Here is a 20,381-nt window from a genome sequence, read left to right on the forward strand (position 1 = left end):
ATTGTGTTTGATTGTTACATTGCATAGATAAACCACTGTTGCCCCAGGATACTTTTACAAATAAGCTGCTCGTCTCAAAGGTTTTAATTATCCTGGTTAAATAAAAGTTACTACTCCTCCTGCTACTTGATGGGAATTCTAATTAATATCAAGTCGGGTTTGTTTTTCCTTGTGTGAACATATTTTTAAAGGTAAGTTAAATCATGTTCTGTAAATTGCATCTTTACAATGTATCTTATTTGCCATTAAATCAGGTTTGCATGAGAGCTTAAAGTACTAAAAAAGTTTGTGGAAACAGCTTAGCTACCTATGGAGTTAGTGCACCTCACTGTGGCTCAGCAGGTACCATGAAATATGATGATAAATCTTCCAGTGTGTATGTACACTTCCAAAAGAATTACCATTAGTCTATTTCCCCACAGAGCAGCCATGATATTGTGTGCATTGTAAAACTTATCCAATTATAACAATTTTCTCAGCATTAATTTTTCACTTCCCATAATAATAAAGTTAAGAGCAGGCAACAGTGTCTCCTCATTTAAACTCTTGCTTATTATTCAGATGATTAAAAGTGAGCAAATTCTTAAACATATCTGATAGTCATAAGCAAAATATTAGCCATGCTGCTTAAATGAAGGGTCAAATTCCTGAATAACACACATAATTCTCCAGAGGAAATACCAGGTCTGTTGTAGGTAACTATGTTACTATGTTAATTAGAATTTTTTTAATCATTACACCACACTTCTTATGCACAAAATTTTAAAATGAAACCTGTTAGAAGCTTACTTCCATGTCCTTCAGAAAACAGGTTAAAGAATCATGAATACTATGGAGATTTTAAGAATGCACTCACACTTAAGAGTTGCACTATTTTTCTTGTGCAACAGCCTGTTTTCCTAGAACAGAAGTGACTTCTACTTGGAAGGAATCTACCCCCATGCTTAATAGAACACTAATAATGCAATATATCATTTTTTATTAGTCCTTTCGTTATGAGCGTAATGCCTTAGCTGGTAGATATGGTAGATTTGTCACAGGAAATTGAGACTGTCTGCACTGGAAACACAGACTATTATTTTTGTTCTGGCTTTGCAATTACGATATAGACATCATGACAAGTCTACTTGGGCTACCATTTTTTATGTGCCATTGGCAAAGGACATGCTGCAGAGCACTACAGCCCGCTGTGCTGATTTAAAATCCAGCTCAAACCCTGAATTCTTCTAAATATATGGAAAGAAGCTACATGACCATCAGCAAAACACATGAATGATAATTCAGTAGCTGTAAATGGACCTTATATGAATAGCAACATACAAGCTATATCTTCCATACAAGCCATGCCAGAAAAATCCAGTTTGCTGATGAATGAAAAATAATCCTCCAAACAGAATGCCATTTAAGATTACTTGCTTATATAGGCTAAAAAGAACACTTTCAATGAAGAGGGACATCGCTGGTGTTTGTTATTATTTTCATCCTCTGTAAGGGAGGGTGTTGTTTGTTTGGAGTATGCAGCACAAAGGATGCTCATATCACTCTCTAAACAAAAACAAAAAAAGAGAGAAAACTTGTTTTCACTTGCCTGACTTGCTTACAGCTAGACAGCTCAAAGACAGGCCTCTGACATCCTGAGCCTATTATTGAGCCATTACTCATTACTGTATAATCAAAAGAAACCTTTACAGCACAGTGTATTATCTTTTAGCTCATATTGGCACCTATATTCCATCTTTTTTATTAAAAATGGAGAAGTCAACTTACCTGACAAGTGAAAGCTATTGGGTCAGCCACTTTCTTAAAAATGTGTTCAATCTCCTCTAGTGCAGTATAGTACTCGATCTGCGCTGTGCTCTTAATGACTCCTCCACAGTAGACATTTACATACACAAGGCCAGCAGGAAAATCTTATAAGACACAAATCAGAACAGCAGCTGAAAATACTTTACAATCCCAGACAGGGGTCTCAGGGAATAAGTAAAAGAATGGGAAAATATCACAGAAAATGCATAGAGTCGATGAACGGCATTTGCATGTCACAGATGATGCAGTGTAGTCGGGTCTTTCAGTCTAACATTAAAAAGCTGACAAAAGAAAATGCATATCTGTAAATCTGAATAAAACAAAGCTATTGTATTACTTCACGTTAGAAAGGAGATGAAAACAGTACACTTCAAATTTCCAATTTCCCTTTGATAGACTGATGACCTATAATCAGCTCCCTTATGCCTACTAATTAAGGAAAAGTTCATTTATTACAAATAGTGGAATTGCTATTCATCTTTTGTAACATATTTCTTAATTGCAGGCAAGGTTCTTCAAATCAGATTTGAACTAGGCTGCAGAAATTGCAGTATAATTACTTCCATTCCAGTTGTTTACCTAGTAAAAGCAAAGGAGAGAGGCGTTTATACAGTCTGTTACATAAGTATGACTTGCTCTGCGTATGCAGCATGAGCCTTCTTTATGAGCACATTTTATAATTCATTACGATTCACTGTGCCAGGCATCCTGCTGTACCACACCAGCAGTAGCACGGTTTTCTTAACATTCCAACTCTGCACACAAAAGAGCAATAAAAATGGGCAACCCTGAAAATGGAGAAGAGTAATAGGGCCAAAGAAACTAAATGAATAGAACATTACCTTAAATCACTTAAATGGAAACTGCTCAAATGCCTTTTTTAAAAAAAGAAAAACAAATACACATTTTCCTTATAACATCAGATGAGCTGGATCCTTATTAAAAAGTATTCCCAAACTTGCAACTTTTCTAGATTTCGAAACAGAGAGATGCATTGAATGCAAATGATATAAAAAACAAAATTAAACTTGGGCTGCAGGTCTCTGCCAAATTTTTCATATTTCATCTACTGTTCATATTTTACTTCTTCATCCACTACAGAAACCTTCCTGCAATGAACCTTTTCAAAGAATAATTCTGGAAGAGTCTTTAAAGATCTGTAAATGAGGATTTCAGCTTTCCTTCTCTGAAATCCAGTTGAGTTTCTTATTGATCACGTACTTGCCAATGGGGTCTCTAAAGACAAACTCCCTGCACCATCACAGTGATAAAAAACTCTCAAGCCATATGTGTTCAGGATGAAAATCAGGCCACAGAATTACCTAAACATAGCTCCAGAAGCCACTGCTGAAAACTGTAGCCTATACTGTTTTTTTCTTCTTCCTCTCTGAAGTTGTATTGCAATGGTTTTAGAATAACATATGTAAGTTCCCTTGAATTCACAGTATGCAGTGGAGTGGCAAGCTACACTCTGAATACTTAGGTGAAAATGTGAGTTAAGAATTAAAAAATTTAAGTGAGTGGGGATTGGTGTGGCCCTTAAATCCACACAGAAACTAAGAGAAACTGCTGGCAACTAGTTATGGATGGAGCAGCTGAAAAAATCATTAGAAACAAGCAGAGCTGAGTAATACAGAGAAATGACATGGACATGAGCAAAGTAAAGAAATCATTTCCTGTGTCAGTAAGAATGATACAGAGGACTAAAACCAATTTTACTGCATTAAATATAAAATGAAACATTTTAGTAACAGTGTTAAAAGAAGACAGTATTAGCTTAGCATTTTATGGGAGTGATTTTGAAGAATGTTAATCTATGACTAATCAGTGACATTTTAAGACTGCCACCTGCCATTTCACCACACAAAACCAAGCTAATAGAACCTAGTTTCCCATAAATCATGAGGCCTTGCTTCCCTGCATTATTAATAAATGTTCTGCATGCAAAACCCATGTACAGGAAGTATCTACAAAACAGTGGGAAGTGAAACTGCTTATTGGAAAAAGTGAAGGGAGTCCAAAATGTTCTGTTTACTTCAAGAATGTTTGTCTTACCTAAAGCTTTCATGTACTTGACCTTCTTATTCCAAGAGGCTGGCTGTGTCCTAATTCGTTGATTATCTGCTATGAATTCAATTTCTAAAGTTTCATCATCTATTTCGTCTTTCAACAAAACGAATATTTCACCAGGGTTCTATAAAATTAAAATATGTTCCCATTAGTCCTTCAGAAAATTGTACTGAAAGTGTAAAATGTAAATGAAAGCATGAGTTGGAAGGAAAGTCCCTTTACCAACAGCTTCATATAAAAAAATAACAACACCAAAACATGATGCTACCTCAGTGTACCCTTTAGTATCCTACTGACATCGATGAAAAATTAATGTAGAATTTTAAGTTCAGTTTACCCAACAATATTTTAAAACAGTATTTTAAATGCATGTGTAGGTGAATTGTTACATTTTCTAAGACCATTCTACTTTGTAGTCTAAAAGAATGACATTCATCCTAATAAGAAAACACTACAATACTTTAGACTCACTTAAACTCTTCCAGTGAGCTGACAGTTAAGCAAGACAGAAGCAGCAGGTAATATGAGACAAAACCCTTCTACTGCCTTCTGAACCAGAGGGAATGTTACTTCCTTAGAACTGTACTGATCTCGGCAATGAAATGATGGGTGTAGGTCACCTTTGAAGACAGATAGCAAACAAAATACGGGACATTCCACGTACATCACAATCTCCATATCTGACTGTAGCCACTCACTTATATAAAGGAATGCAGTGCTAGATACTGTACCTCCTCTGTGTACATTTTCACACATTTTCTCACAGCAACTCTGATTAAAAACAAACACATGCAAATATTTGTACCCATCGGATATGCATGCAGGTATGAATATATAAATATTTCCGATTTATTTTAAAATCAGACAAGGTATCTGCTTACACAAGCACTTGTGTAACTCATGTTATGGCACATATATACATGTACCCATATCATGGATTCTTGCCAAGAACCACTCCGTCTCTCTCAGGAAGTGTGTGGCTACACAGTCCCTCTAAACTACAAGGTCTACACGACAGTGATATGTTTACCCAAGCTGCAAAATTATTCTAATAGATATAAAATCCCTCAGAGGGGATCTCAAAACTATTTTATTTGCAAATCTTTTGGCTGCAGTGTTGATGTGACCCAAAGGCAAAAGAAATCCCATTGCAGTCTTGATGCACTCTCCTTTTGGCCCTTTACCTCCTATTTGTTTTCCAAACCGTTATAGTATGAGTAAGATTGCAGCAGGAAGAGAAGAACATTGACTGTTATCGCAAAGATTTTAGCATCCAAAAACCTTACCTCACATGGTATTCTTCCTGGAAGCACCAATATTGATTGTTCATTAGTTTCTAATGCTTCAGAAAGTATCTCTGTTTTAACACTGAGGTCTATTTTTTCTGATGCTCCCCCAACATCTGACAAGGTAGCATTGGAGCCACTCTGGTGATCTGAAACAAATAATGTGGAATGAGGACATTACTAATAATCCGGGATCAATAAAACATTGCGATGAAGTGGTTTCCAACATATTAGAGACTCATATGGCATTTAGAGTCATATCAAGGACACTGCACGAAAGCCTGGCAAAATTCCTTTTCATGTAAATGTGGTGAGGTTCCCCTCTTCGGTAAGAGATTGCCTCTGAAATTCTGATCCCACAGCCTTTATTTATATGAACAGGCTCTGCTCATACTAAAATCCAAAGGGAGAAGGCCTTTAGACCAAAGTCCTCATGACCAATGAGGTCACAGGGATCTGCCAGTTCTCAGAAGAACGAACTCTCATACACTGGTTTAAACTGGAATTTTTACCACTCTTACTTTCCCTATATATGTACAAGGACATGCTATAAGTATACAACATCAGCCCACCTGTCTACAGGAAGGATTTATGTAAAGGCAGTGATACCCGTGACCAGGTAACTATGAGAGTAGACAGAGATGTTCCTCACAGACTCTGCTTTCTTCTATGGACAAAATGACAGAGTGAAGGCATACATTTTTTGTTGTGCTGGTTTTGGTTGGGATAAATTTAATTTTCTTTATAGTAGCTAGTATGGGACTGTGTTTCAGATTTGTGCTGAAAACGGTGCTGCTAACACAGGGATATTTTTGCTATTGCTGAGCAGGGTTTACACAGAGTCAAGGCCATTTCTGCTTCTCACACCACACCCCAGCAAGTGGTGCACAAGACGCTGAGAGGTGACACAGCCAGGACAGCTGATCCCAACATACCAAAGGGATATTCCGCACCGTAGGATGTCATGCTCAGTATATAAAGCTGAGGAAAGAAGGAGGAAGATAGGGACATTTGGAGTGATGGCGTTTGTCTTCCCAAGTAACTGTTACATGTGATGGAGCGTGGCTTTCCTGAAGATGGCTGAACACCTGCCTGCCAATGGGATGTAGTGAACGAAGCCCTTGTTTTTGCTTTGTGTGCACAGCTTTTGCTTTACTTATTAAACTGTCTTTATCTCAACCCACAAGTCTTCTCACTTCTACAAAGTCTCTTCCCCATCCCACTGGGGGGAGTGAATGAGTGGCTGTGTGGTGCTTAGTTGCCAGCTGGGTTTAAACCACGACATTTATGTAAAATATTCCAGATTTGGAAATGCTACACCATTCCTACAGATAGCTTACAACCAGTTTCTTTTCTTCTTTGCTGTACCAGTAAAGGCCAAAGAGCCATAGTGAATCCTTTACCAAATCACAGAATTTTAATGAGGAAATATAGAAGAACTGACAAGTACACCTGCAGAGCTCTGACTAAGCCTGTGTTTTAGAGAAGCTATTCTTCACACCTGCTACTTCTCAGCTGTATCATTTCTACTCCTTTCCAGACACTCTGTTACCCTGTACAAAACACTGTTGATACCCATCTCAAAGGACTGCAGCAGCTCTTCATCATTCAAGATTACCCAGCATATTGCAGTCACCTAGTTAGATTAATGATATCATTCCAAGCAGCTCAGAGTTAAAAAATCTTGGCTGGCTGGTGAGAAAATATCCAGAGAGACATCAACAGCATCTTGTGTTACTGTAAATTATGGAACACTTACAGTCAATTACATTCAAGGACACAAATAACTTTTCAGGCACATCTTTTCCTCTTAAGTGGATGTAGAATATTAGTATAAATTAGTGATGGGCAGAATACAGAACAGAAGCAATTTGGCTTTGCCCAAACTAGTAACACAGCCATTTTGGGTTTTTTTCCAAAAACACCCAAGTGACGAGGTACACAAACCACATAATGCTCCTAAGAGGCACAGAACCCTTTGCACTCAGCATCAGTATTGGTAATTTACAACTAGTTTCCCATTTCTGGCTTGCCTTTATTTTACCCATATGTACCAGTTTGTCTGAAACAGAATGTTCCCTTTCCTTACCAAACTTGCCTTGCTCAAGAAGATACAGATTTTAGTAAACTACTTCTGTAATAAATGTGCCTGCTAAGTGGAGTTACACCGGGGAATGTAGTAGAGAAACTGGGGTATGCTATGTCTAATATAGATTTTTTTTTTTTTTCCCCTGGAGATGTGCTTTGATTGTTACAGAGATCTCAAGAAGAAAGAAAAAAAAGTCTCATTTGTCCATGTTTTGTTGAGGAACCTAAAGGTTCTTTGAACTTCAAAGGTGGGGGAGTTCAGTGTTCATCACCAGCTACGAAACTTCCCCAGCCTCTTCCTGATTATATTCTCATGCCTTTAAGGCAAATCAATTCTGAATTTAAGTGTAGATTGGTAAAATACACTAAACTTATGTGTAGACATACTTTACTGAAGTAGTTTTAATTCCATTTACTTTATTTCGAAAGTTAAATAGACTACACTGAACCAAGGCTATTTTGATTCTGAATGAGAATCCACCCCCAGTTTCATGTAGTTTAACTAATCCAGCTCAAAAAGCACATTAATTTCTCTGATTATCACAGTGAAGACTAGACTTTACATAGCACCACCCTTGAGAAATAGGAAGGCCTGAGCCCTTGCTGAGGAGAACAAGATACTGTATGCCCACAGCATGTACTTTGGGAATGTGGTCATATTTTAAGTCACTCATAAATCTTAAATGCACAGAATTTACTCCAGAAGACAATTGATATGAGGTGCACGCCTCTGTTTTTTTTTTCTGTCACTTTAGGCAAAAGAATCCTGCAAAGACAAGAAACATTCCACTACACGATGGACAAAATCAAAGGAGTGAGTAGCAAATCCAGCAGGCATTGTATTCTCAGATGTCAGCTTTCCATCAGTGATCATTCTTCAAGGATCGTGTGGATACGTTCTGATCTATGGAAAGTCTATGACAGCTTTACTTCTATGATCTGCATTCTACTTATTGAAAATGACAGTAGTAACTTCTAACTCTTAATGTCCACAATAATTCATCTACTGAGAAGGTCAATGTTAGTGCTAACAAGTTGATTTAAACCAGGATAATGTTTTCCTCCACATCTATTTTGTTCTAATGTTTTTATTATGCCCAGCGACATATAACTACAGTATCAGGATTCCAACCCTCTCAGTATTGGGATTGCACAGCCCCAGACTTTAGATAAATTATTAAGAAATGTGGCTCTTCAATACCCACATCTTTGATGTAAGAAAGTGAGGGATTCCCCTGCTGACTATGAAAGTGGTTAGCAATTTATTAGCTAAAAATCATCAAGCAAGACCTCTTTCACTAAATGTCAGGTCTACCTGGCAATCAATGAAAGCCACGTACAGCAGTCAAAAAATATCAGGGATCTATATTATCACTACTGTATAGTTAAGAACCAAACTCCAGAGCCACCATCTCCAGCACTCAGATTCCAAGGGCAGTTGCACACTATCTGTCCTAAATTATGGAACAGGAAACCACCACATGAAGTGTTACTTGTAAATACTGAACAAGCAATATACCAGAGATTAAGCAAGTCTTGGCTTGGTGGCATTAACTAAACCAATGTAACTCACAAGGGGTTAATACTACAGCAGTAATATTCTAGTAACACAAATGGAGCAATGTCTAGACAATATTAATTAAATGTAGGCAGAAGGTGTTCCCCGATGTACAGCTCTTTTGAACACTTACATTTTGGACATCTTCACTGTGAATCCTCTTTATAGTCTTGCTTTTAACCTGAAAGCAATGGCTAGGGAGCTCCACCAATTGCTAGGGTTTCAGAAAAATAATCATTTAACAAGAATTTTCAACTGTAAGTGAAGATTAGCTTAAAATAAAATTAAATAAATGAAAGGAACATCATTATAATGCTGGAATATCTAAGACAGGGGATTTATTAAAGGGTATTTGTTTCTTGGTGAATGCATTCTTCAAATATTTTATATAACAGTGCCCCATCCATGAGGGTCTTAAAATGTTGCAGTAACAATTAAAATAATGGATGAATAAAACCAGACCCTTTCTTGTAGGATCGAAGTATAAGACATTATTAAGTATATCTAATGATGCTTAGACAGCAGTACGAGCTAGAAGCAAAAAAGAAAAGAAAATCTATTATAATCTTCCCTTGAGTATTCAAGGGCAGTCCTACCGGGAATTATTGTCTATTGTAGAGGCTAATGCTCCATTTCCATCAGGTTACTTTTGTTGGCTTACTTCTGTCAAATATCTATTACTGATGGTCACACTGAAAGGACTGATCTTAAATTTAAGTTCATATTTAAATAATAAAATATTATACACATTTACTGTAACAGTTATTCTCTTAATTGGGCACAGTGCTGATGTTTTCAATTTTACTTTAATGTTCTCTATTAATTCATATAACTTCAATACATCAATTTGGTATATTTTACACAAAAATCTTTTGGAATGCATTATTGCTTTTGATTTAACATTTTAAACTGAATTCATGAAATGACTTCAAAATTGCATTCCTTCGCATAAACTGAGAAATTTTAATTAAGCCTCTCTAGTCTCTTGTGGATTCAACAATTAATTCCTCACCACGGCTTCTGAACAATTTTCATGTCACATTCAACCCCACTCCCCCAAATTCCAACTTTTCAAATAGACTCTTTAGCTATCCCTACTGCATGAGGATTATAAATTGCCTGTCTTTGATTACTTGGTACTTGCTACATATTTTGAGTCAACAACACATGTGACAGATTTGGGGTATTAAAAATAGCAGAAAACATAAACTTATGAAAAATTTATGTGTTTTCTAAGGCCACCCCTGGAATGAATTTCACAGCCAAAATTTAGTTGGTTTTAACATAGCAAAACGCCTGCTAGCTTTACAAATTTCAGTTCTCCCTCGAGTCTTGCTAAAGCAATGGTAGCTGAAAAACTGGAACTGTATTACAATAAAGGTCCTCATTTACCCCTAGATCACACAACACGTAAGAGGATGATAAATATGGGCAAATCGGGTTAGGCAGATGACAAGGAATGGAAAGGTTATTAAGTACATGTGGCCAACTTACTATGAAAGAAAAGACAAAGTGTTCTAGTGTCAAAGATTAAAATAAAGAGGCTTAAAGGGAAGAGCACTTAGGTTAAGTTCAGCATATCATTTAAGTGCAGGAGTCATCCCATGTAATATGGCAGGACCACTCCTCAGCACAACGTGAGGCAAAGGCAGAGCTGGTCCCACTGGCTTCTACAAGGTGAAATTGAAAAGGTGCTTGTGTATAAGCAACTTCCTTTGCAATTCAAAAGCTTAAACTCAAACACATGTGCGAGTACTTTGCAGAAATGTGGATGAAAGTAGAGCCATATAGGAAAACAAACAAACCAACAACAATCAAAAACCCCAAAACAACCAATAAGCATCCACAAAGTAAACTTCGGGACTGTGGAAAAATGAGGAAAAAACTCTCAGGCATATCATATTCTTCTTCCCTTCCACCATAAGTTTAACATAGACACATATGACTTATTCCTCTTCAAGTATAGGTATTTGTACATGCTGTATGAACTCAGCAGAGAGTGCAGCAGAGTGAGATGGAATGGCAGCCTCTAACTGCACAAGTTGCTCTATAAATGACCTGAGAAAGGTTGTGAGAAACATGGAGGCAGAAAACGTCCACCACACTGGGCTTCAGTCAATGAGCCTGTTTTACTCAGCATGAACGTGGCATTTATTCATTTTTACCATAAGCCCTTTCTAAGGTTGGATTTCAAAGCAAATTCCCTTTTCTGCTGTGCTGAAAAAATTTGTTTGTTTGTTCTTTTAATGATGGTGAGACAGGGCTTAGGAATGGAAATGTTTCTAAAAAAAAAAAAAAAAAAAAAAATCACAGAAAATTAAATACATACTCAAACATATAAACATCTGGCTTTTTTCCTTTGTTTTCTATCATGCATAAATTCCAGACCAAGGGAAACATATTCCTTATTGAAGAAGCTATAAATAATCTTTCTCTCTATGCTGAATCATCTATCTTTTGCAACTACATCAACAGTTATCTTTGTTTTTCTCCAAAACATTCTCAGTCCCAGTTTCTCCTGCATGGCTGAGTTGTTCTGTCAAAACCAGTAGCGTTCTGTGAGTTGACCTATTTTGCCCATGTCTCCAAAATGTTTCCATTACTTAATTTATGGTGAGCAATTTTTCTTGCAAATAAGCATCAAATTGACAGTTCTTTTAAATCTATAAAGATCAGGTTTTTTCTTTTCTGAATATTTGGAGTTGGTGTTTCTGTCATTTTAGCAACAGATGGTATTGCAAGGTTCATTCACATCTATTTCTCTCCTGTAACAGAGGAATCCCTGCAACACCCCCACACGTATTGCTTTATGCATTACTATATATGTGTAGCCAAAGACTGATTTGACTAGAAAGGTGCATCCTCACTTGTTCTCATATTTTCAGGTATGTTTTTGTACACAACAATTTACCAATCTAACTGTAGCCTAATGGAGTTACCATAAAAGCATCTAAACACAATGCAGAAGTCTTATTATGTATAGCCATATTGGATGTCACAGTAAAAATAAAAAATCCTGCCTTCAAATGACCCCAAAACTGTAAAAACCCCACAATTTACCATCAATAATATTTAAGAAATAATTTGCATAAGACTGTAGACATTTCTTTACACACACATATATATATTACTTTCTTCTGATTTTAACTGTATATTCAGAGGATGTATGGCTATGACAACTAACTAGTTCTTACCTGGTCTGTGGCTGGAAAGCATGATTTGACTTAAACTCAGCAATCAGTGCTTTGGTTAGGATGCACACATTTAGATTAGAAGCTTTTTGGGACTAAATATATCTTTTACTATATAATTTTCAGCTGCAGTAGCAGCACTAATAACATGACCACTCTGCTGAGTCTTAAACACATAGTAGGACTGTCCCAAACAGTTTCTAAACTATTAAGCACACTGATTAGTTTGGAAATAATAACTACCTGCATGAAGTCATCTAGGTGCTGAGCGGACTGCTGATGGAGTCCAAGGCTGGTATTTCCAGTTTCTACATTCTGCAAACTTTCATCCTGCCTTTTCTCCAGGGAAAAGCAAACTGAAGTCTGGCCCTTTGTATGCAGCAACAGTTCTCAGTTATTAAAGCCCCGTGTTTGATTAGAGTCCATCTATTCACTTCAGAGTTACAGGAGTTCTATCACAGCAAGAACACTTTGGCATTTTTGTTCCATTTCTCTGTAGTATTAACAAACACATATCTCACCTCTGTTTCAGTGAAGGATTATACAGCACCAAACACTGCATAAAATCTGAGATGCGCTGTTACAGAGACAGGTTATCCTCCGGCTGCTGACTCAAATTACCGCTAAAGACAAAAAGACTGACAGGAGGAGCACCCAGGGTTGTGAGCAGACCTCCAAAACTTGTTTGCCTGATAAAATGGTCCTGCGACTTCCTTATTATTCCAGAGGGGCTAGCTGCAGCTGCCTGGTGTCTCTATTATCTCCAAACTACAATTCAAGTCTCTTATAACTGGCCTGGTACAAATTGTATGCTCTGCTTGGACAAAGAAGTGGCACATGGCTACATTCTGAATTGCCTGGATATAGAAGAACACAGCTAGAGGGGAGTATTTTAGAATCAAGCTGTACCTCGGAGAAGCACACCTGGCAGGCAGGCCAAAAGTTCAGATTTCAGGCTGAATAGAGTTTAAGATTTTACAGATATGACCCTCAAGGAACTACTAGTAAGTAGCCAAACTTTTCCCTCTTGACTATGTTTGAAGCTTCTCTCGAGAAAGAATGTTCTTTACAGTCAGCAAAGTTCAAAAAATTACACGGCTGGAAGGTCATGAAATGAAGTTTAATGTAGCTGAAAAGACCTTAAACAACTGCACTGGGAGAGGCTGGGGGGACAGATACTGACAGGTGGCATTCTCAGCCTTCACCCCGCTCCAAGTACAGGATACATATCATTAATAGTATCCAAATGTTTACTGACATAAGACACTATACTCCACGTTATAGCACCTCTTAAATCAATCTGGTAACATAAGCTAGCTTGGACTGCAGCAGCTCATTCGCCAAATAGCATATCAGTCTGAGTATGACAGCAGAGCTCCAATACCTACACAGCGCTCTTATCAATGCCTGGACAAAATTTATGATGCTGTTCTTGATCTTTACAGCTCTAAATTACATGGAACTTGTCTATCTAAGAGACCACGTCTCCCCGTGCCACGCTGCCACAGTTACTGTCAGCATAAAGACTCACACCACGCACATTTGTTATTAAAGAAGGGAAAAAAAAGTGAGTTGTCAGCAAGACTGACTCACTGGGGGACAGGCTGCTTTGCTTTACTCCCACCTTTGGTTTGAAATAGCTAAAATCTATTGACCCTTAAAGTGGGCTAAAAGGGTACATGGCTCTCTCAGGAACAGCATCAGGAGTGATACTTTTAGAGATATCCGAAAACCATACTTGTTTTCTAACTCCTGGTTATTTTTCTTTTGTTAGGGTTATGGCTTTGAAAGTCATCTTAAGTCTTTACCTTTTAAGGCACTGTCATTTAATCTAAAACCTAGACCCCTGAATAGGCACACTTTACTAAACCAGGATTTCAGACAGCATTATAGGAAAGAATAGCAGAGGTACCCCAATAGCTCTTTATCTCCAGAAGGGATGCCATCTACTATTTTTTTTTTTTAAAGTGCTGGCCTTTCTCCAATTTTGTTAGGTGAAGGATACTGGAAACACAGTATGCACATATATGTTAGTTGATGAGACCCTTGAGCAGTACCAACAGATGTCTGCTGTTTTAATAGGCAGACAGCTATTTCACTTTAAAATCACCTTTTTGTGCTCCGCTTGCCCATCCCTAATTAGTTCAATAAATGAATGCTGGGATACAAGCCTTAATAGAAAATGTTAAAAAAGACAAAGCTGTTTCACAGGAGAATGGCCTTTTCTAAAGCTGAGTATTACCTAATTGGTATCTAAATGTGAGGTTTGCTCTATTTTGCAGGTAAAATAATGAATGCCAGTTCCACAATAAGGCATTCACATTTTATCTGTGTGGTTACAAGGTTGTATACTCAGTTCCTAGTAATATTGCCTCACTTTTCCAACTGTAGGACAAATTATAAATAATGATTCTTTGGAGAGCAGAAAAAATTCCTTAAGAACCACAGGGGATTTCTCAAAATACAGTTTTCTAGTAATAGAAAAGAAAACATCAGTCTACTTCTCTTATATAGAAACCAGAAATAAACACATAACATTTCTAAGTGACCAAAGAGCTGATTTGTTCAGTTATCACCTACAGGAATGAGTCCTCATACATTCGTATCATGGTGATTAGCATTCCACAACTGGATCTCTTCCATCACTCACTAGCTAATCAATTGCTTTCACATCTGTTTGTAGCTCATATTTCCCCAAAGGATTTCAGTGATCATATTGTTTTTCCATTTTCCAATGTACTATCTGACCTTTTCCCTCAAGGCCTTGCACAATTCACTTTAGTCAATCACTTCTTATTGATTGTTGGCTCTTGCTCATTCCCCATCTATCTTTGCTTTATTGGATATAGTTTGTTTTTGTTTGTTTTTAATATGTCCTGTCATCCAGTCACTGCTCTTTCAGTCTTGTTGCTTTAGATTTCTCATTAAGCTTTATACTTCTGACCTGTTCTACTCTCATTCCAGTTCAAGTCTAAATTCCATCTTCTCTCAGCCTATCCTTTTTTTTTGGTATAGTATCTGTATACTCAAAACAAACTTCAGCTTTTGGCATGCCGGTCTCTGCTTAAGAATTTATAAAATGCTGTTATTTTGTGAATTTACAGGGTTTTAGTAAAAATTGTTTATTTCTTGAGAGTAGCTTGGCAGAACATCTCAGTCTTTCGTTTTCTTGAGATTCTCCATTTTCCCTGTTTTCTCTTTGCTATCTCATTTTTTGGACATCATGATAATGAATAAGAGTAACAGTGATGCCAACTTATTGAACACCTGGATGATGAATAAGCAACTACAAAAAAGCCTTCTTTATACCAGTAAACTTCTTCAATGCACTGATCCACAGCACATTCAACACAGGACCAAAAGAGACATCCTTAGGAATCTTGGCAATAGGTCTGTAGGGCAGCTTTACAGCAGTTTTCTGCTTGAGATCACAGCAGTACATCCAAGATGTCAAGAGTCACAAACAGTCTCTATTGGAAAGGAGGAGGGACTAATACCAGAAGATTTAATAGAGAAAGATGGTTGGCACTAAATACTCCCTTCCACACTATACATATTTCAAAGGGGCATATTTCCAACTAACTCTGCTCTGGACCTGTAGAATGCACACCTTTTAGTGTCTGAATTGCACCTAGTGAGCTCCCTGAGTGCACTTATCTGAAAGAAATCCAATCCACATGCTCCAAGATTGTTCAGCTCTGTGAACCAACACATGGAAAATGGGAATGACTGGAGTGTTTAAAAACACACTGGCTGATGCTCATGTCTTGAAATTAACTGAAGAAGCTAAAACTCTGAACTCCATACATCACTGACATGTATATTGAATTTGTGCTAGTAAGGAAGAGCCACTGAGCTTGCAGCATCATTCTGCTTTTACACCTTGCCAGCAAAATAGATCCACAGAGCCAGTAATCTCAGAGTCCAGCAGCAGAAAACGTCTGTGCCAGGAATTCCAGAATAACTTACTCATCCTTTTCCCTCAGTCAGCATGCTGGTGCTGTTAAGCCAAACACTTCACAAATGTGTCAACCCAGAAATAAAGGTGTTTAAGGAAGAACTGGGGACAGGAAACATGTTATGTATCTCTTCAGTAAACGCAAGGGGAGATTTTGTTAATCTGTTTTCCCTATTAATATTAGGGGCTTTCACAAAAATACATAAACCAGAATGGCCAGTGTCAACCCGCACTGAAGTCGGGATGCCACAAACATAGTGCAAGTAGGACTGATCTATCTGAAATTTCAGATCAGTGCTCTTTACTACAAGCAAAACTCCTCATCCTGGGAACAGAAAAGGAAAGCTCTCCATGTCTTCCTTTTTTCTCTGCTCTGAAATGAAAGGAAAAAGAATGCCCCTGTTGAATCCCCTCCCCTTTTCATATTCCTCACCAGAATGTGTGGGTAGAGAGGTGTGAATAGAGGCTTGAGACTAAGGCATGTTCCTTTGCACAACTGCATGCTATGCCAAGGTTAGTTTATTGCATTCCATGTCTGACAAGATGTAAGAAAACAAATCTAATTTTCTGAAAAGCACTGGCTTTACTTGAGGAAATGCAAGGTGAATTCAACTCACCATCTGCAAGAACTGCTTCATAGATGTAAGACAAAGAGTCTTCAGGATTTTCGCTCTGTTGCTTATCTAGGAAAAAAGAATAATCCTTTAATGGTATCTACTTAGAAATATTTTTTAAATGGTCATCAGTTCTGATGACAGTGATCATTGCTATCCTAGTTGATAGTTTCACAGAATGTTTAGTTTGCTCTAAGGAAGATATTATCACCAAAAATCAAGCAAAAAAAAAAAAAAAAAAGGCACAAACAAAAAAAAAATTGATACCATGGCACTGATTTTCACTTTCTCTTTTATAGACTAAATTCTGTATGTTATTTTAGATGTAAGATAAAGCTATTTTAAAGATACAGTTTTGCAGAGAGAAAAAGAAATCCAATGGGGAGTGGAGAGGAACAAGTCTAGAGAGATCTTTAAATGGAATTGTAGTTATCCCCTTAAAGTAAACATCCCTGTGACTGATCTTTTCAATTTGCTATAGCAGGTAAGAAATGAGGGCTTAAGGAAGTAGAGAAGTTTCCCTGAAAGTCAATATAGCAAAAAATGGGAGAGGAGTTGGGTAAAAGGAAAGATAACAGAATTGTGTGCAGGAAATTGAGAAATGGAAAATGGACACAGACATAGAAGACAACTGTGAGGGGCTGTGTTTGAGAATACAATAAATCTGACTACAGAGTTCCCAGTACTGGGTAAAAACAAACAAACCAAACAATGGTCACATTCTGTAAAGTACTGGTCAAACATTAAAAAACTCTGCCAGCTCCAGTTTGCTAAAATGATTTTGCTGGCTTAATAACTACCAGGAGACTTTCTGCCATATTATGCAATATCTGTCTATGCCATGCTTTCTTTATGCTGGATCAAGTTAACACTTGTTTTTCCACATTTGAGGTAACATTGACATAAGAGATATGAGGCCTGCTTGAGCTCTGAGATCCAGCTAACTCAACACAAATGCTGTTGTATAGCATCTACACATATCGCTGGGTGTTCCAGAAGGGAATAACCAGTATTATTACAAGGGATCAAGACTGAAGAGTCACTGGGTAAAGACACCAAGGCTAGGATGAGGAGCCTGGGAAAGTGACTGCTTTACAATGGCTTTATTAAGGTTGCATAAACCAAACACTAAAAAGTAGTCTTTTTCCTTCGTGGTATATTGTTGACTTATTTCCTTTAAATTGATCTGTACTGCGGATAGTGGTTAGACCTACGCTGGCATTGGCTTGTGGTTTTGTACTTAAAGTGGTGTTGACCGTATTCTGATTCAGTTATACCTCTTACTAGAGTCCAGTGAATGAGGAGAGGATTCCAGTGAGAGATAGTAGCTGATTGCTGCTCTAGAGAAGTTAGGTAATTTCAGGTTCCCATACTGAAGTTTTGAGGCAAAAGCCTAGAAGGCTTTTCAAACATGCTTTTCAGAAGTGCTCATTAGTTTTGTACAGCACTTTCCGTGAAAGACCTTACAGCTGACCTGCAGACCTCCAAGCAGACACAAAGACACCTGAAATTAAAGGAATTTTGAATATGGACATGAAAAATACTGTATACTGGTAAGTGTTATGAAAGGTAATATCTTAGAATGGTATCGGAAGTGGAAGAAATGCTTGACTCTAATTTGGCTTGTTAGGAAATTCTGTTTTCTCAACAGGATCTGAATGACATTCGATACATAAATAATGCAACCGCAAACTCAAACACAAAACAAAGTCTCAAATAAGTGCTAATTAACTGAGTACTATTTATCCTGTGTACTAATGAGGGCAGCTTCTTGCCAGGGGAGGTGGAGAGAGGGGAAGCATGCACTTAAATAATGAAAGGCAATCAATGCCACGAACAAGGGTTCTAACCAAAGTTTAAGAGGCTACTTTGTACCTGTAACTTCTAGATTTTTGAACACCTAACTTAATAACTGTAATAACATTTTCTGGACCAAGTTGTGTCCTCATAGCCATTTAAATAACTACAGAGAAACCCCACCCAGAGCAAAATCCGATTCTATTAAAAAAAAAAAAAAAAAGTTGTTCTTTTGCTATCCTAATATTGGTTAGTTTGGGGGGTTTGTTTGTTTGTTTGTTTTTCAGTATGAACTTAAGTAAATGCTACAATTAATTTTTTCAGAGATAGGTGTTACAATTTTTTAATCTGGAAAACAAGACCCTTCTTTTATCCTCTTTTCAAGAAGCCGACACTAACTTCACAGAAATACATCACGGTGAAATTGCAAAGAGCAGTTTTGTTATAACAACACTTGTGCACCAAAAAATATTCAAATAATGCATTTCCTGAAGACATGCAGCTCTAGCTGCAAAATACGTGCTGGAAAGCTTAAACTTATTTGTAAGCTATAGAAATAGCCTCACAACTGGAGCTAAATACTGACTGATGACTGTTGTGCCATAAACAAGACATAAATTTGGATGGTGTCCACTTGCAACCTTGAAACAGCAGACTAATGATGATAATATAAATCCATTAATTCATTTTCAAAATAAAAAATTATAACCTAAATAAACAACAGTAAAATCACAGTACATTAATTTAAATTAGTACATGCTGTCGCAGTAGTACTTATGTTCTAATCATTTGACTTCTATTATTAATAAAACTTTTTATGAGTTTGTCCTAAATGCTGCTAAAACCCATTCATTTTAAGATGTCAGTGCATTCACTTTTCAAGGTGTAAGCAGTTTTCATCCAATTAGTGTCAAAAATAAGATTAAAAAAAATCACATACATGCTGCATACTTCAGAATCCAAGGGTACGGGTCACCATGACCGGCTAGACAGATCAAAATATGAGCTGCTAAGAAATCTGATTTATAATGAATAAAGGCTCCTCTGGATTTTGCAAAAATAAGAGAAGAAATAACAATGAACTTAAACAGTTTAAGCAGCAGGGTATGGCAGTCTCAACATCGTGTCTATGGTTGCCACCTCCAGGCTGCCACTTCAGTTTCTCTTCTGGTTTCAAATAGCCAGGATCATGTACCACACGAAACAAGTTCATGACACGAACCACAGTTTTTTGTTGACAGTCACCCCCGTTACAAATCCTCCTCATTGCACTGGCAACCCAACAATCACACTGTGTGGAGATGGAGAAACAGAACACCTTTGTAACATTTACTAATCTGCTAATCTTAGCAGCAGTCCCTGCAGAGCTGTTCAAAGATTCATTGGCAGGGCAAAATGGAAATGAGGACCATACCGTAGCATACAGCTCTTGTTAGTACTGAGGAGACGAGAAGGTACAAATGCACAGAGGAACAAGTTCACAGCAATGAACAGCTCAGGGAAAAAAAAGGAATGGACAAGCATGAGGAATACACACAGAAGTGCTTTTATCTCTATCTCCAAAACCAGAAGTGTAAGGGACAAGAGATGGGCACTGAAAACAATTAAGAGACAGATGATTATCCACACAAAGAGATGGGAAATCTTCTGAATACACAGTCCTGAAGAAAGGCATAAAAAAAATTGCTGCAAAGGAAAAATAATCCAAGTATACTCAATAACCTCTTAGCAAGCCATTTTAAATACAAGGGTTAAAAAAAATATATATATATCTTTCTCCCAGATGAGTAATCTGTCAAAATCCCTGCCACAGATACCACAAATGCTAAGAGCTTAATAGGATTCTACAAAAGAGTATCATAAATACAGGCACTGCAACCAGTCACCATTATCTTTAAGCAAAGGTAAATAATGATAAGACATGCACATCTTCATTCCTCAGAGCTTAAATCAACACCCAGGTGACAGAAAAATCTCCCACTTGGAATACTTGCAGTGTGCAACAGAAAGCAA

At 37.3% G+C, this 20,381-nt stretch overlaps 1 protein-coding gene across 5 annotated transcripts in view; it reads right to left on the reverse strand.

Annotated features, from left to right (window-relative positions):
* The window catches only part of BANK1 (B cell scaffold protein with ankyrin repeats 1), a 128,346-nt gene that overhangs the window by 89,962 nt on the left and 18,003 nt on the right, over nucleotides 1-20,381 (reverse strand). For 4 of the 5 annotated variants that reach the window (XM_065837029.2, XM_071808238.1, XM_071808236.1 and 1 more), the window contains 4 exons: nucleotides 16,575-16,640; nucleotides 5,163-5,311; nucleotides 3,862-4,000; nucleotides 1,768-1,910 (listed from right to left, as the gene is read on the reverse strand). In XM_065837029.2, the coding sequence (XP_065693101.2) occupies nucleotides 1,768-1,910; nucleotides 3,862-4,000; nucleotides 5,163-5,311; nucleotides 16,575-16,640 (497 nt within the window). The remainder of the gene's footprint in view (nucleotides 1-1,767; nucleotides 1,911-3,861; nucleotides 4,001-5,162; nucleotides 5,312-16,574; nucleotides 16,641-20,381) is intronic. The other variant, XM_071808237.1, reaches the window with a different exon arrangement.

This window comes from Patagioenas fasciata, chromosome 4, assembly GCF_037038585.1.
Source record: "Patagioenas fasciata isolate bPatFas1 chromosome 4, bPatFas1.hap1, whole genome shotgun sequence".
In the NCBI taxonomy this organism is placed as follows: Eukaryota; Metazoa; Chordata; class Aves; order Columbiformes; family Columbidae; genus Patagioenas; species Patagioenas fasciata.